The sequence below is a fragment of the Acartia tonsa genome, chromosome 15 (genome assembly GCF_053477335.1).
Source record: "Acartia tonsa isolate MP-2025a chromosome 15, ASM5347733v1, whole genome shotgun sequence".
NCBI lineage: Eukaryota > Metazoa > Arthropoda > Copepoda > Calanoida > Acartiidae > Acartia > Acartia tonsa.
In genome coordinates this window covers 14,851,408-14,866,667 of record NC_137274.1, presented here as the reverse complement: position 1 = coordinate 14,866,667, position 15,260 = coordinate 14,851,408, and the positions used below count along the sequence as shown (strand labels likewise).

General features: G+C 45.6%; 1 protein-coding gene across 3 annotated transcripts in view; it reads left to right on the top strand.

The window, feature by feature from the left end:
• The window catches only part of LOC145306757 (uncharacterized), a 48,821-nt gene that overhangs the window by 18,656 nt on the left and 14,905 nt on the right, over window positions 1-15,260 (top strand). For all 3 annotated transcript variants that reach the window (XM_080149050.1, XM_080149051.1, XM_080149049.1), the window contains exons 20-28: window positions 1,104-1,171; window positions 1,856-1,924; window positions 2,705-2,798; window positions 3,255-3,300; window positions 3,785-3,918; window positions 5,127-5,232; window positions 5,827-5,933; window positions 14,702-14,803; window positions 15,122-15,190. In XM_080149050.1, the coding sequence (XP_080005176.1) occupies window positions 1,104-1,171; window positions 1,856-1,924; window positions 2,705-2,798; window positions 3,255-3,300; window positions 3,785-3,918; window positions 5,127-5,232; window positions 5,827-5,933; window positions 14,702-14,803; window positions 15,122-15,190 (795 nt within the window). The remainder of the gene's footprint in view (window positions 1-1,103; window positions 1,172-1,855; window positions 1,925-2,704; window positions 2,799-3,254; window positions 3,301-3,784; window positions 3,919-5,126; window positions 5,233-5,826; window positions 5,934-14,701; window positions 14,804-15,121; window positions 15,191-15,260) is intronic.

Sequence of the window (15,260 nt, the reverse complement as noted above, 5' to 3'; positions counted from 1 at the left end):
AACAAGTGTTTTGACCGCGGGACAGAGCTCGAGATTTTATACGAGAGACAAACCGCGGATTTGCTGTTTGATAAATAAACAACCAGACTGATTTCAAATCTCTTTATTGAAAAGTGATGAAAACCATGGAACTAAAACAAAATAAAACACATTAAATCAATATATATATATAGGTACGAGAATCAGATAAAGCAAAAAATCATATCTTAATAACTTGACCGAACATAATAAGTTACTAATAATAAATGCACAGGTTGAATGTTCAAATTTTTCATAAACAAATATCAAATAATTGCCGTTTTCCAATCGTAATCGTCCACTTAATTCCCTATGCACAACATGCATGAATGATCATTACCTGGGTATATTTATTGCAAGCTGAACAGGCTTACTGTAGGGTTCTTTCGGGTTCAAGTGCACTTTCCAAGGCACAACACAACCGATACGTGCATTTTCCGATGGAAACAAAAGAATAACGCGCCGGAGCCAAAATAATGCGCACATGCCGCGCCAATCAGTCACCGTAGGGAATAAAAAATTTTCATCTTTGGCGTATTGGGATAAGGAATAGACGTCCTATGGGATTTCACACAGAGCACGACAAAAAAAAACTCAAGGAAAGCCTTGACAGCGATACAACCAGAGTTTTGGCAGGTGTTCTATAATAAGTCACCTTAATTAAGGGCAGGTGTTCCTTATTAATTAATGGCACTCTCAAATAAATAATGATCATGGGAACATAGGGAACAGATACATCACCTTGGCCTGGTTGTTTGGCAGGTGATCCATATTAAGACACCCTAATTAATGACACTCTCAACCAAACGAGGAGCAGAGCGAAGCTCTTTATAGTGTCTATAAAAATTAAGTTATATTAGAGAAGTCCATTATTCTAATATGATATAATTCTGGATTTTTTGCCCTTTTTTTAATTTAGTGCCTAAAAAAAGAGAATAAATTTAAAAACTTTGGCTGAGGAATCCTGAATAACGGCATAATATTCTAGTATGATGTCATTTTTATAGGCACTATAAAGAGCTTCAAGCATGGCAAGCTTCTAGTGACTCATCAGCTTGAAGACCTAATTTTGCTTGCTATTGCAGATACCAACACTGAAGCGCCCCCAGAAGAATCATGACAACACCCAGGACTCCCCCACTGCACCACCCAGGCACACACACACACACACACACAGACACACACACACACACACAACATATGTTAAACTGACAATGTTTTAACATCAACGTTTTTGGACAAACTCCAAACTGTCCCAGTTTTGAGCAAGACGATTCCTGTGACGTCATATAAAAAGGGAAGGGGGAAGAAAATCTCTTCCCTTTTCTCCAATCTCTTTTGAAGAGATTTTCTTCCCCCTTTTTCTTTCCAGAAACGTATATGACGTAACTGGAATCGACCTTGCTCAAACTGGGACAGTTTGGGGTTTGTCACGTTTTGTTTTTTTGTCAATTGACTGTAATTAATTACTTAATTTTACTTGGCAATGAGGAAGGTCATTTAATAAATAAATTGGTTGTAATGGTCCTTTCTAACAAATTGCCTCTTAAGCAATGAAACTACATTCCTTATTTTGAAAATCAAAAGTAAGGAGAGTTTTATTATGCCCAACCACTGTTAGGGAGTTGGGGAAGGGAAAAGGAGGTGGAACAACTAAAGAGGGCTTTTACCTGTAGTGCCTAATATTACCTTACCTGACCTTAAGTAGTAAAAAAAAAACACCATAACCCCACACAAAAATTTTCTTTTTGGAAAGCACCAACTTTCATAGACAAAGTACATGCAATTCAAGAGTTGGTTGTCTATTGGGTGTTATTGTGTGTGTGTATTGTATCAGACAAAAATCCTGCAACAACAGTATATACGAGTCTCTACCCAGCTCTCTTAGAAATGAAGTTATTGTTAGGTAAGAAGAATTCGTGAGAATTTGAAAGAATTTGTAAGAATTAGGTAGAATTTGTGAGAATTAGGAAAAATTTAGTTAGAATTAGGTAAAATTTGATTAAAAAGATTTTGTGAGAATTAGAAAGAATTTGTGAGATTTAGGAAGAATTTGTGAGAATTAGGAAGAATTTGTGTGATTTAGGAAGATTTTGTAAGAATTAGGAAAAATTTAGTTAGAATTAGGAAGATTTTGTGAGAATTAGGAAGATTTTGTAAGAATTAGGAAGATTTTGTGAGAATTAGGAAGAATTTATGAGAATTAAAAAGATTTTGTGAGAATTAGGAAGATTTTGTTAGGTAAGAAGAATTTGTAAGATTAGGAATATTTTGTGAGAAGTAGGAAAGATTTTGTAAGAATTAGGATAATTTTGTTAGAATTAGGAACAATTTGTGAGAATTTGAAAGATTTTGTGAGAATTAGGAAGAATTTGTGAGAATTAGGAAGATTTTAAGAGAATTAGAAAGATTTTATGAGAATTAGGAAGAATTTCTGAGGATTAGGAAGATTTTGTGAGAATTAGGAAGGATTTGTAAGAAATAGGAAGATTTAGAAAGATAACCTGCTGATTTATATCGCCGGATACCGGATATCCGGCTGATTTCCAATGCCGGATATCCGGTAATTTGCGGGATATCGGTTTATTTTCAATATCTAGCCAGATACAGGATATCCGGCATAAGAAATCAACCGGATATCTGGTATCCAGTATCCGGCCCAACCCTAGTTGTGACCCCTGTTTAGATCCCGGCCTATAACAGATGAAGAACTGCGTACCCGCCAGGAAATTATCCGCTCCAAGACCCCCACAGAACTATCACAAATCTCCAGCCTTAAGGCATGTTCATTAAAGTTATCTGCAGGACTCTTGAGCATATAGAGAGAGGGGACAATGGGCTGTTTATTACAATTTTTCCAAATTTTTTTGGGGGGGACTTTTAATGAATTTAGATTGATTGGTTTATTGAATTGAGTATTCAAACGTTTTAACCACTAATTGTAATCTACAAGGGTAGTTTTTTGTATTAACATTGGGGATGTGAATCAATTAATCGACCATTGTCTTATCCCTTTAGATACCTGGCTCTTTAGCCTCTTCCCAACTTAACTTAAACTAACTCAAAATAAATCAATGTTTTCACAACCGAGCCCCCCCCCCCTTCCTCGTTCTTACTCCTAACATTTTTTAACTAGGGAAGGGATAAACAACCCTCAAAATAGCTCAAAACCTGCCCAAAATCCACCGTGAAAGAGATCTTAATATGCAGATGAGACTTTAATGAAACTGTATTAGGACATTCCTGTACCAAGAACTATTGAAAAGCTGTTTGAAAAAGGAATTTATGAGTTTAAAAAGATATTGATAGATAGATAGTTTATTATAATTATTTTTAAAATCGGCATGTTTTAAATGTACATACGGACTTTCTGGTAACGACAATAGAGTTGCTACGCTTTTGATATTGTACCTAATTGTTATGGTAATCATCATGCAAAGTTTTATATCGATAGGATAATTATAACATGCCTTAATTAACGATAAGAGCTAACTAGAGAGATAAAGGACAATTGGCTGTTATTTACACTAATCCCTAAAGTCTTATGTTAACGCTTTCTTATTAGTTGGCTTGACAACTTAGAGGACTTTTAATGAATTTTGATTGTTTGATTCATTAAGTTGAGTGTCCAAACCTTTCAACCAATAATTGGTATATACAGAAGAGGTTATTTTGTGTATCATCATTGGGGATGAACAACAATTTATCGGCTATTGTCTTATCCCTTTAGATCCCTGAAAAAAAACTCGTAAAAACCCACCAGGAACTAACGACACATGCGACGGAAAAGAAAAAGAAAGTGATTATGATTTTATTGAGAAATATTCTACGCTGCCCGCGGCTATGAAAACAAACCTCCTTGTAGGATGTAAAACTGAGACAGACCAGTCTGAAGTACAGGTCAGAAATATAGACAAAAACCTGGCAATAGGTTTTTGCCCAACTTCTTTATCTCTAGTTGTCTTTTTCTATATCTCTATCTTTCTCTGTCTCTCTCTGTCTCTGTCTCTATGTCTTTCTCTCTGTCTCTCTGTCTCTGTCTCTCTGTCTCTCTCTCTGTCTCTCTGTCTCTGTCTCTCTGTCTCTCTGTCTCTCTCTGGCTCTCTCTGTCTCTATGTCTCTCTGTCTCTCTCTCTCTGTCACTGTCTCTCTCTGTCTCTCTGTCTCTCTCTGTCTCTGTCTCTCTGTCTGTCTCTGTCTGTCTCTATCTCTGTCTGTCTGTCTCTCCCCCCCCTCTCTCTCTCTCTCTCTCTCTGTCTGTCTGTCTCTCTCCCATTCTCTTTCTTTCTGTCTCTCTGTCTCTGTCCGAATCTCTGTATGTCTGTCTCTCTCCCTCTCTCTGTGTCTGACTGTCTCTGTCTGTCTCTCTCTCTCCCTCTCTCTGTGTCTCTCTGTCTCTGTCTGTCTGTCTCTCTCGCTCTCTCTCTCTGTCTGTCTGTCTCTCTCTCTTTCTCGGTCTGTCTTTCTCTTACTATCTGTCTGTGTCTGTCTGTCTCTCTGTCTGTCTTTCTCTGTCTCTCTCTGTCTCTTTCTCTCTCTCTCTCTCTCTGTCTCTCTCTCTGTCTCTCTGTCTGTCTATCTCGGTCTGTCTTTCTCTGTCTGTCTGTCTGTATCTCTCTCTCTTTCTCTCTCCCTCTCTCTCTCTTTGTGTCTCTCTGTCTCTGTCTGTCTGTCTCTGTCTGTCTCTCTCACTCTCTCTCTCTCTCTCTCTCTCTCTCTCTCTCTCTCTCTCTGTGTGTCTCTCTGTCTCTGTCTGTCTCTTTCTCTCTCTCTCCCTCTCTCTCTCTCTGTGTGTCTCTCTCTCTCTCTGTGTCTCTCTATCTCTGTCTGTCTGTCTCTTTCTGTCTGTCTCTCTCGCTGTCTCTCTCTCTCTCTCTGTCTGTCTGTCTGTCTCTGTCTGTCTCTCTTTCTCGGTCTGTCTTTCTCTGTCTATCTGTCTGTGTCTGTCTGTCTCCCTGTCTGTCTTTCTCTGTCTCTCTCTGTCTCTCTCTCACTCTGTCTATTTATCTAGCTTTAAAATTATTATGTACAAAAAAATCTTCCAAATTATTTGTAAAAATCCATTAAATTATCTATCAATCTATCTACATATCTGTGTATATATTTAGAGACGTCAAGAAGTTATAAAAAGTAAATCAGTAAGCGAGCTCTCTGAAATCAAATCCTTATCAGATCTTCCTATACCCACCACCCTGCAAAGACTAGCTAAGAAAGGTAATTAGTCCCCAAAGTTTTATAATAGCGTTTTTTTAATCGTTGACTTTACAACTTTGGAGATCTTCTGATAATCGAAGCTTTTCTATAATTAGGGTCAGTCCGTACGTTCGTCCGTCTGGAACGGATAGCTCTTTTCGTTAATTTAGACGTATTAGAAATATTGATTTTAACCTTTGAATGATGTTTCCTATAACAGTTAGGTACAGTTAAGAAAGCATAGAATAACAGATAGACATATCCTCTAACATCTAAAGAATCCAAAGAAATGTTTTAAACAATATAAGCCTGCCTCCCCTAGTTTACATGCTACCTGGGGAGGGGGGAAGGAGGAGTTTTTATGCTCGACAAGGTACTTTAAGGGAAATCACCTAAATTATTCAGAGACAATGGGCTGTTTATTACACTAGTCCACAAAGTTTTACGCTTTCATGATAGGTTGCTTCATTAAATTAAGTGTTCAAACGTTTCAACCACTAATTCTAATTACTATAAGAGGTATTTTTTGTACCATCACTGCACTGGGGATGTATATCAATTTAACGGCCATTGTCTTATCCCTTTATATCCCTGTAAATAATTTCCTTTATCCAGACCACTACGCGCCTGTTGAGAGAAAGAAGCTGTTCAAGATGCAGATGAAAAGTCAGTCTTCCCAATCAATCAATCACCAGCCCGGCACACTGCCCAGATCTCTCAAGGTTGGTCACATTTTAGTTCCAGTTTTCTCCGCTAGGCGTTGCGTTCTAACGCAATTTTACAAAGTGTCTCAAAAATCAGCCATGTGACGTCATAAAAATAAGGTATTATCAATCTCTTATTTAGGGGGTTTCTTTCCCACTTCTCCTCTCATTTCCTTCATTTTTATGACGTCACATGACTGATTTTTGAGACACTTTGTAAAGCTACGTTTTAACTAACTTTTTCGGTGCTTGTCTGGTAAGCCGAGCGTTCTCGGCTCACGGGGTAACGAGTTCGGATTCAACGAGCCCTAGCCTTTAAGTATTCTACCAAACAAACAAGCAGGATTCAATCATACAGAAATTATATATTTAAACTGAATAATATTTACAAGTTATGTTTACTATATATATACAACAAAATATAACAATGGTTAGGTTTGAAGGGGGTGTGGGGCGCTAGGGCTTAGCGCCCGACGGTAGACAGGCTGTGGGGGCAGTGGTGGTAAAAGGGGAGGCAGCGCCTCCCGATTACATAAGCGCGTGAGGGACTCGTGATAGTTGCATGTTCAAGTCCCCTCCCCACATTTAGGCAGGCTAGTTTGACCGCTGGGTGCGGGGTCAACAGCGGTCATGAGATGGATAGTGATATAATAGGATTAGTGCGGGGGGTTTGTTATCATAAGTCACAGCGAAGCAACTCTGTAAACGGCCTGTCCGTCTGGGTGTCGTATTACCACAACCTCCCCTTCAAGGGTTGCGTGGCTCCTGAGCCACCAGGCCTTGAACCTGGGGATACGACAGCCGGCTCCTGCGCCGGACAGGCAGTTCTTGGGGCACAGCTCGATGGAGGACAGCTCGGGCTACACAGGCTCCCTGGGACACTCGTTGCTCGGTCTGACTGTGGTTGGTGATCAGCATTGTCAGCTCCTGGTTGGCTTCTAGGCGTGGGTTGGCGACGGCCAGGCCTCGCCGCTGGAAATTTTGCCTCGTCTGCAGGATCAGTTCTGTCGCGGCTGGTAGCTGGACACGGAGGCCTAGGCAGACTCTGGTGGTTCCTAAGGGTGGAATGGTGATGGCAAAGGGTGCATAGAACTCCATGGGGGCGCCTGCTTGATTCAGGTTGCTTGGCCTCCTAGCTCCTACCCGGATGGGGATGGCTGTCATCAGCAGGGGGCACATGGCTTCTTCTTCTTCTTCTGGGGCGGCTTCTTCCATCGCAGTGGCTGGCTCTTCTCCTGCAGGCTCGCTGTTGGCTGGCAGGTTCTCCATGTCCGCGTCAGGGTTCCAGATGGCATCTCTGAGTGGCTCTGGAGCGGGCGGCGGCGGCGGTGGTTCGTTGGGCTGCTCCTGCAGGTTTTCCTCCACTGGGTCACGATCTTGGCCGCTAGGCTGTGGGGCGGCTGCAGCTGGCTGGTGCACTGGGAACTCTCCTGGGTTGCTAGCTGCGGGCGCCGCCGCTCCAACTGGCAGCTCGGTGGCATCCTCGTCGCCGTCCATGTCAACTTGGATGTCTTCTGGGATCTGGTGGGCAGTCACATCTCCGGTGTATTTGCGCAGTCGGCCTACATGCGCGGTAACTTCTGAGATCCTGGCTACTGGAGAGGCAGGTTTAATGACATAATGGACTTCTGTAGCTTTCCTCACTACTTTCCAGGGGCCAGTCCATCTCTTGGTAATCTTGGCTGCCTTCCCTGGCACCAGGCGGGGGGCCAGGTACCAGACCAAGTCTCCAACCTCATACTTGGCCGTGCCTTCGTAAGCTGCCGCGCTCCTCCTGATGGCTCCCTCCTCCTTCTGCTGGATGGCATCATACACTGCATAGTAGCGCTGCAAGAGAGCTTGGACGTTGGCTGGAACTGAAGCATATTCGGTTTCTGGCAGCCGTAGCACCATGTCCACCGGAAGTTTGGCCTCTCTCCCAAAGAAGGCCAGGAACGGGGTCACACCAGTGGATCTGCAGGCCTTGGTGTTGTAGGCAAAGGCGATGGCAGGCAGGTGTGGCTCCCAGTTGTTATCGTCTCTGTCTAGGAACAGGCGCATGCCTGTGTTGAGCGTCCTATGAAACCGCTCCACTCGGTTGGACTGCGGGTTGTAGGGTGGTGGATGTGTTAGGCCAATCTCGAGCCTGGAGGCCAGTTCCTGGAATACCTGGCCGGTAAATTCCATTCCATTGTCGGAATGGATCTTCAGGGGGCATCCGAACGTGGCCAGGTGGCGGTGCAACAGGGCTTCAGCCACCGTGAGGGTGCGCTTGTTGGGGATGGCGTAGAGGCTGACAAACCGGCTGAATCCATCTTGGCAGGTGAGGATGTAGCGGTTCCCAGCTGGGGTTTCTGGCAGTGGCCCCACCAGGTCGATGAATAGGACTTGCTGTGGATACCCCTGGCGGGAGGGCACGTGGATCCCCTGCTTCAGCCTCTCCTTGGTAACTTTCTGGACACACTCAGGGCAGGTTTGTACCATCAGGCGGACGTCATGGGCCAGGTTGGGCCACCAGAAGTGCATGGCAACGCGGGCGATAGTTGCGTCCATCCCAAAGTGCCCAGCCATGGGGGTCCCATGGGCTAGAAAGAACGCGTCCTGCTGGAGGGCCAAAGGCAGCAGGTATCTTGTCCTCTCTCCTGTCAGAGTCTGGTCAGTGGTGGTGAGGCAGCCGTGCTCGTCAAGCCCCAGGGCTGGGAAGCGGCTGGCGTACTGCTGCTCGTCTCGTTCCTTGCCACGCAGCTCAGCCTTGGTTGGGGCCTTGCCATCAGCCACCCATTGGCGGACACGGAGCAGGAGGGGGTCCTGTGTCTGGGCTTCCAATACTCTAGCTGAATCCAGTCGGGCGGCAGGGGGCCGGCTAGCTGCGGCCTCCCCTAGCTGGCAAAGGTTGTGGATATACTCAGCCTGCTCTGCTAATTCTTCGGCGCTAGCCGTTGGCATGTTGGCATCTTCCCGGCGGCTGAGGGCGTCGGCGTTGGTATTCTGGGTGCCAGGCCTGTGGCAGACGGTAAAGTCTAAGGCCGCTAGCTCCTCCTGCCAGCGGGCCACCATCCCTGTGGATGTGTTCAGTGATTTCATCTGTAGCAGGGCAGAGGAATCAGTGTTGATCTGGAAGCTGCGGTAGGACAAGATGCCGTGGAATTTTCGGATCCCATAGATAATGGCGGCCATCTCTCCCTTCCAGGACGGGTAGTGCGTCTCAGGGTCGGTTGTCTTGCGCCCCACGGCGGCAATCAGCCTCTCCTTGCCCTCCTGGCATTGACTCAGTATGGCAGAGATGGCGCGGCTGCTGAAATCTGTGGTGAGCTGGAACACTGCTGGCAAATCAAACCTGGGCGGCGCTCGGATGGGGGCCTTGCGGAACTTGTCCTTGAGTTGCAGCAGCTGGGCTTCCATCTCAGGCGTCCAGGTTAGGGCCTTGGCCGTCTTCTGCCGATTCATCTCGTAGGTGAGGTCTGCATACTTTGGGATGAACAGGCGGTAGTATCCAAAGAAGCCCAGCAACGCCAGCAAATCCTTGGGGGTGCTAGGGGCTGGCCAGTCCAAGATGCGGTCAATATAGTCCTCTTGCATGGCTATCCCCTCACGGCTGAGGGTGTGACCCAGATAATCCACCTTGGACCGGAACAACTTGGTCTTGGCTGGCTTGAGGCGGATCCCTCCCCTACGGTGGGCTTCCAAGACCTCTCGGAGCCTGGCCAGGTGGGCCCAGGTATCCTGATGGAAGGTCAGGACGTCGTCAAGGTATGACTGGAGGTTGGCTGTGCCTAGTGGGTTTAGGACCCCTGCAATAAACCTGGAATAGACAGACGGTGCCGTAGCCAGGCCAAAGGGCATCCTTTTCCATTGATACAAGCCCCTGGGAGTGGTGAAGGCGGTGCAGGGCCGGCTATCCTCAGACACACGGATGGTGTAGTATGCGGCCACCGCGTCTAAAGCACTGTAGACACGGTGCCCGCCAGCTCGTTCCACCAACTGCTGGATCCTAGGCAGGGGGTAGCTGTCCAGCTCCAGACACTTGTTGAGGGCTCTGTAGTCGACGGCCCAGCGGGTGCTCCCGTCCTTCTTCTTGATGGGCACCAGGGGGCTGCTCCAGGCGGAGTCCGACGGCTCTATGACTCCTTCCTGTAGCCAGGTGTCCAGTTGTTTCTCCAGTTCAGCCTCTTGCCGCGGGTTCAGATCCCTAAATCTCTGGCGGATCGGCTGGGTCCCTGGCTTGAGGCGCAGCTGCAACTCAACCACATCTGTGCAGCCGGGGGTAGAATTGGAGAAGACGTCCCTGTACTCTGACAACGTAGTCCAGACCTCCTTCTTGAGCAAGGGGTCCTTGCGTAGGAACTCATTGTCTTCCATCTCCAGGGCCTCCCACAACTCCTGCATGTCTATAGGCTCAGCAGGTTCTTGGAACGAGTGGAGACGCGGGGGAGGCGTATCAGAGACCTCTAAAATGTCAGGTTTGACCAGCTCCCCTGCCACTGGGAGGCCAGCATCCAGCAAGAGGGGCACCTCCCCCTCATTGACCACCAGTACTCTAAACACAGTGGCAGAGCCAGGCCTGTGGGCATACAGGCCCTCTGGAATAACAAGGTCCTCCCCAAACCTCTGTTCTGGGGCAGCTAGTTGAATGGCATCCTTGGTGCGATGGCCTACTAGCTCAACAGGGACCGCCATAACCCCGCGGCCAGGCAGGACCACCCGCTTGGCTGTGCGGAGCTGGGGTGGTTGACCGTCAGTTGGAGTGACAGCGCTTAGCCTATACGTGGCTGGTGCGGGGTCAGCCTTGGCTCCGGGACCCACCGGCCGCGACTTGACGGGCTCGGCTTCTGGAGGGGCTGACGTGTCGGAGCCAGGCGTGGCTCCGGGGGCGTCCGGCCACGATTTGACGGGCTCGGCGCTGGGAGAGGCCAAAGTGCTGGGTCCAGCTTTGGCTCTGTGGGCGTCCGGCCGCGACTTGACGGGCACGGCGCCGGGAGAGGCTGGGGCCTGAGAGTTGAGTGTGGCTCCGGGTACATCAGACCGCGACTTGACGGGTCTGGACTCGGGCTTGGCTGGTGGACTGGCTGGAGGTCCCAGGTAGAGGGGGCCAGGTGGACACGGCTGGCCGTTGATAAAAATGTCGGCGGAGAAGATTGGTTCTGGAGGGCTGGCAATCTCAGGAAACGTTGTTGGCAGGCTCTCCCTTGGCACCTTGGGCACTGGGGGCAACCCCATGGCTAGCAGGTTAGCTCCCTTGTGTGCGTTGAGCTCAGCGTCCACCCAGTGTGTGCCTTTCTCAACCACACGCGGCTGCTCAGGCAGGGGGCCTGGCAGAGGCCCCTCATAGCTTAGCTCTCTCTCGGCTGTCTCCCGGTCAATGGGGACGCCACGGAGTGGGATAAACTCCCCACGCACCCACAAGCAAGGTGGTTGCATGTCGAAACAGAGCCTAGTTCCGAACTCCTTGAGAAAATACCCTCCTAGGTTCAGAGGGTGTGAGAGATTCCGGACCACAGTCACGTGGTATAGATGGAGTATAAGAGTGTGTGAAACTGCCATATATAACTCTTTTAATTTCCCGATTACCTGGAGGGGCTGGCCTTCCTCATTAGCAGTCAGGATCTGGGTGTTGTCCGGAATCAACATGCGTTGCACACCCATCGCGTGCATGAGATGCTCAGAAATTACAGCAGACCCTGGTACACGGTTGCCAGAATCAATCATGGCATCAACCTGTACATGCTGGGCAGGGTCAGGAGTAGGAAACCTCACCCTGACATGGCAGGGGAAGTGGAGGTCCTGCCCTTGAGACAAGGGGGCCTCTCGTTCGGCTGGGGTTGGCAGAAACTTTGGTGGTGGCCGCACCGCAGCTATGGTGGTATCGCTTACCATGGTGGCTTAGACTGTAGCTTCGAATCACTAGAGCTTATTAATTATCACTTGGTCAACAATTTTATATTTATTTTTATCACTTGGTTGACATTTATACACAATGATGTGTTGTTATCACTAGGAGCTCTAGGTGTGATTCTGGAAGCACTGGCAGCAGGGAATGTCCGTCCTGCAAGGTTCAGAGGGGTGACGGCGGTAGGGAATGACCCGTCCTACAGCGCCGCTGGTTCGAATCCCGAAAAATGGCGGCAGGGAATGGCCCGTCCTGCAGCGCCTCGGGTTCGAATCCTGGGAGGCAGCGGCAGGGAATGTCCCGTCCTGCCGTGCCTGTGGCTCAAAATCTGCTATCCATCGCAGTGGTAGGGCTTACTTGTGTGCTGAAGCTTCGCAGCCACACATTGCCTTCTTAGGGAGACCAGCACACAGCTGTCTGTCTCGTAGGTTTGGCCTGGGTGTCCTGGGGCTTTTCCCAGCTACACTTGCCAATTTAGACTCAGTTCTGTAGCCGTCTGAGCTAAATTATCCGATTGCCGTGGCTGCGCACCTAGTGCTACTCCTACACGACACGGAAAAAGCGTCTTAACTGGCGCTTTTAGCAGGCTAAATCTGCTTGCCGTAGGCCAGAGGCCCACATATTGCGTTCAAAATGATGGAAATTCGACCTAAAAAGGCCGTCTCACGGGTCAGTTGGCGGCTGATTGTCCCCTTACTTGCCAAAGGGTCCAATCAGAGGTAGAATAGGCTAGTTTCTGTAAGGCTCGATTGAAACACGCTGACACCAAGTTCTGGTAAGCCGAGCGTTCTCGGCTCACGGGGTAACGAGTTCGGATTCAACGAGCCCTAGCCTTTAAGTATTCTACCAAACAAACAAGCAGGATTCAATCATACATAAATTATATATTTAAACTGAATAATATTTACAAGTTATGTTTACTATATATATACAACAAAATATAACAATGGTTAGGTTTGAAGGGGGTGTGGGGCGCTAGGGCTTAGCGCCCGACGGTAGACAGGCTGTGGGGGCAGTGGTGGTAAAAGGGGAGGCAGCGCCTCCCGATTACATAAGCGCGTGAGGGACTCGTGATAGTTGCATGTTCAAGTACCCTCCCCACATTTAGGCAGGCTAGTTTGACCGCTGGGTGCGGGGTCAACAGCGGTCATGAGATGGATAGTGATATAATAGGATTAGTGCGGGGGGTTTGTTATCATAAGTCACAGCGAAGCAACTCTGTAAACGGCCTGTCCGTCTGGGTGTCGTATTACCACACTTGCGTAAAACATAAAAGTACCCTATTCAACTATTGATCACAACCCCCTTCCCCCCTCCTTTATTTTTTATGGGGGGGTAATTTTATCATAGCTATTGTTAGGTTATACTGGGTCCTAGGATACCCTCGCAGGGGGGAAAGGGGGTTGTTATCAGCGCTTAACATTTTTTCATGTTAAAGGAATAATGATATCACCCAAAATATTCTAGAGTATTAATCATAGAGTTGATACCAAACGCTCACTAGATGTTTGGTCATAATTATAATTATGAGCAGTTTGACTTTATAGGCACATTTGACTAAATGGTTACACCAAACTTTAAAATTTGACTTCATCCTAATAAACTTTGATTTATTGTACCGGATGGTTAAGGACATACATATTTCAATCATATTTTAGCTATGCTATTAAACAAATAGAATATACAGACAGACGGACATACATATTCTAATTATATAGTACCTATGTTATTAAACAAATAGAATATACAGACAGACGGACATACATATCTTAATTATATAGTAGCTATGTTATTAAACAAATAGAATATACAGACAGACAGACATGCATATTCTAATTATATAGTAGCTATGACATTAAACAAATAGAATATACAGACAGACAGACATGCATATTCTAATTATATAGTAGCTATGACATTAAACAAATAGAATATACAGACAGACAGACATGCATATTCTAATTATATAGTAGCTATGACATTAAACAAATAGAATATACAGACAGACAGACATGCATATTCTAATTATATAGTAGCTATGACATTAAACAAATAGAATATACAGACAGACAGACATTCATATCTTAATTATATAGTAGCTATGACATTAAACAAATAGAATATACAGACAGACAGACATTCATATCTTAATTATATAGTAGCTATGACATTAAACAAATAGAATATACAGACAGACAGACATGCATATTCTAATTATATAGTAGCTATGACATTAAACAAATAGAATATACAGACAGACAGACATGCATATTCTAATTATATAGTAGCTATGACATTAAACAAATAGAATATACAGACAGACAGACATGCATATTCTAATTATATAGTAGCTATGACATTAAACAAATAGAATATACAGACAGACAGACATACATATTCTAATTATATAGTAGCTATGCTATTATTTTATGCAAATTTTACGTAAAGTTGATTGTAACCTTTTAGTTAAATGCTCTTATTAAGTCAAATTGTTCTTACTTACAACAATTTCATATATTACATTTAGTTCTTAATTATGATTGTTTCATATATTGTATATTACAGTGTCCCGGATTAAAAAAATTTTGTTAAACTTTTGGCCCCTAGCCAAAATATAGTTGATTTTTGCAAAAAATTGACCCATGACGATGGTACAAGCACTTTGAAATTTTGAGGCCCCCTTTATGGAGTTCAGAAAATCATGAAATTTTTTAAATGTAGGAATCGATCTAGCACCCAAATTAATTGACGAATCTTAATGAAATGAAATGTTAAGAAAGTAAACATATTAAATCCCTGAAAATTTTAGCCTTCTATCTTTTATACGAGCCGAGAAAATCACGCTTCCCCCTTTCAGACTGACGTACATTTAGAATTATAGAGTAGCTTCGCTACTAAGAATGATCCAGTTAATGTATAGGACCAGCAGCTACTAATGGTCTCTAGTAAGGTAGAGGACCCGGATGTTTTGGCCTCCAGAAAATCTTTGGTAGAAACTAAAAGTGTCGCTGAACTTTCTAAGGTATGTTTTATCTTTATAATAAAGTAACAGGATGTCTGCATGTTTGTTTGTAGCGAAAGATCTCGCTAACCGATGAACCAATGTTTTTCTCCGTTACAGGCTAGCTTCACAAAGGTCCTGGGAATGTTTAAAACTATTTCGAGGGAGGGTACCACCAACCTTCCCAGTGAAATCGGCAAATCAAAACAAATAAACGCCGCCCTGCGAAATTTTTTGGAAATTCCCTCTACAAGTGTTAATGTTCGTTTGTACTACCGTTTCAGAGCTTTCCTTTAATGAATGTTGTCATCCTTTTGATGAGAACTAATCTTGTTTCAGGTTACCAGCCTGTCAGACGTTCCTGTGCCTGGCTTCCTCTCCAGACTGGCATCTGCCAGTCTCAACAAAGTAAGTTATGCACAGTATGTCCAAACCGATTCATATCCGCTGGATTAGAACCGGTTCTAAGCCATAATGA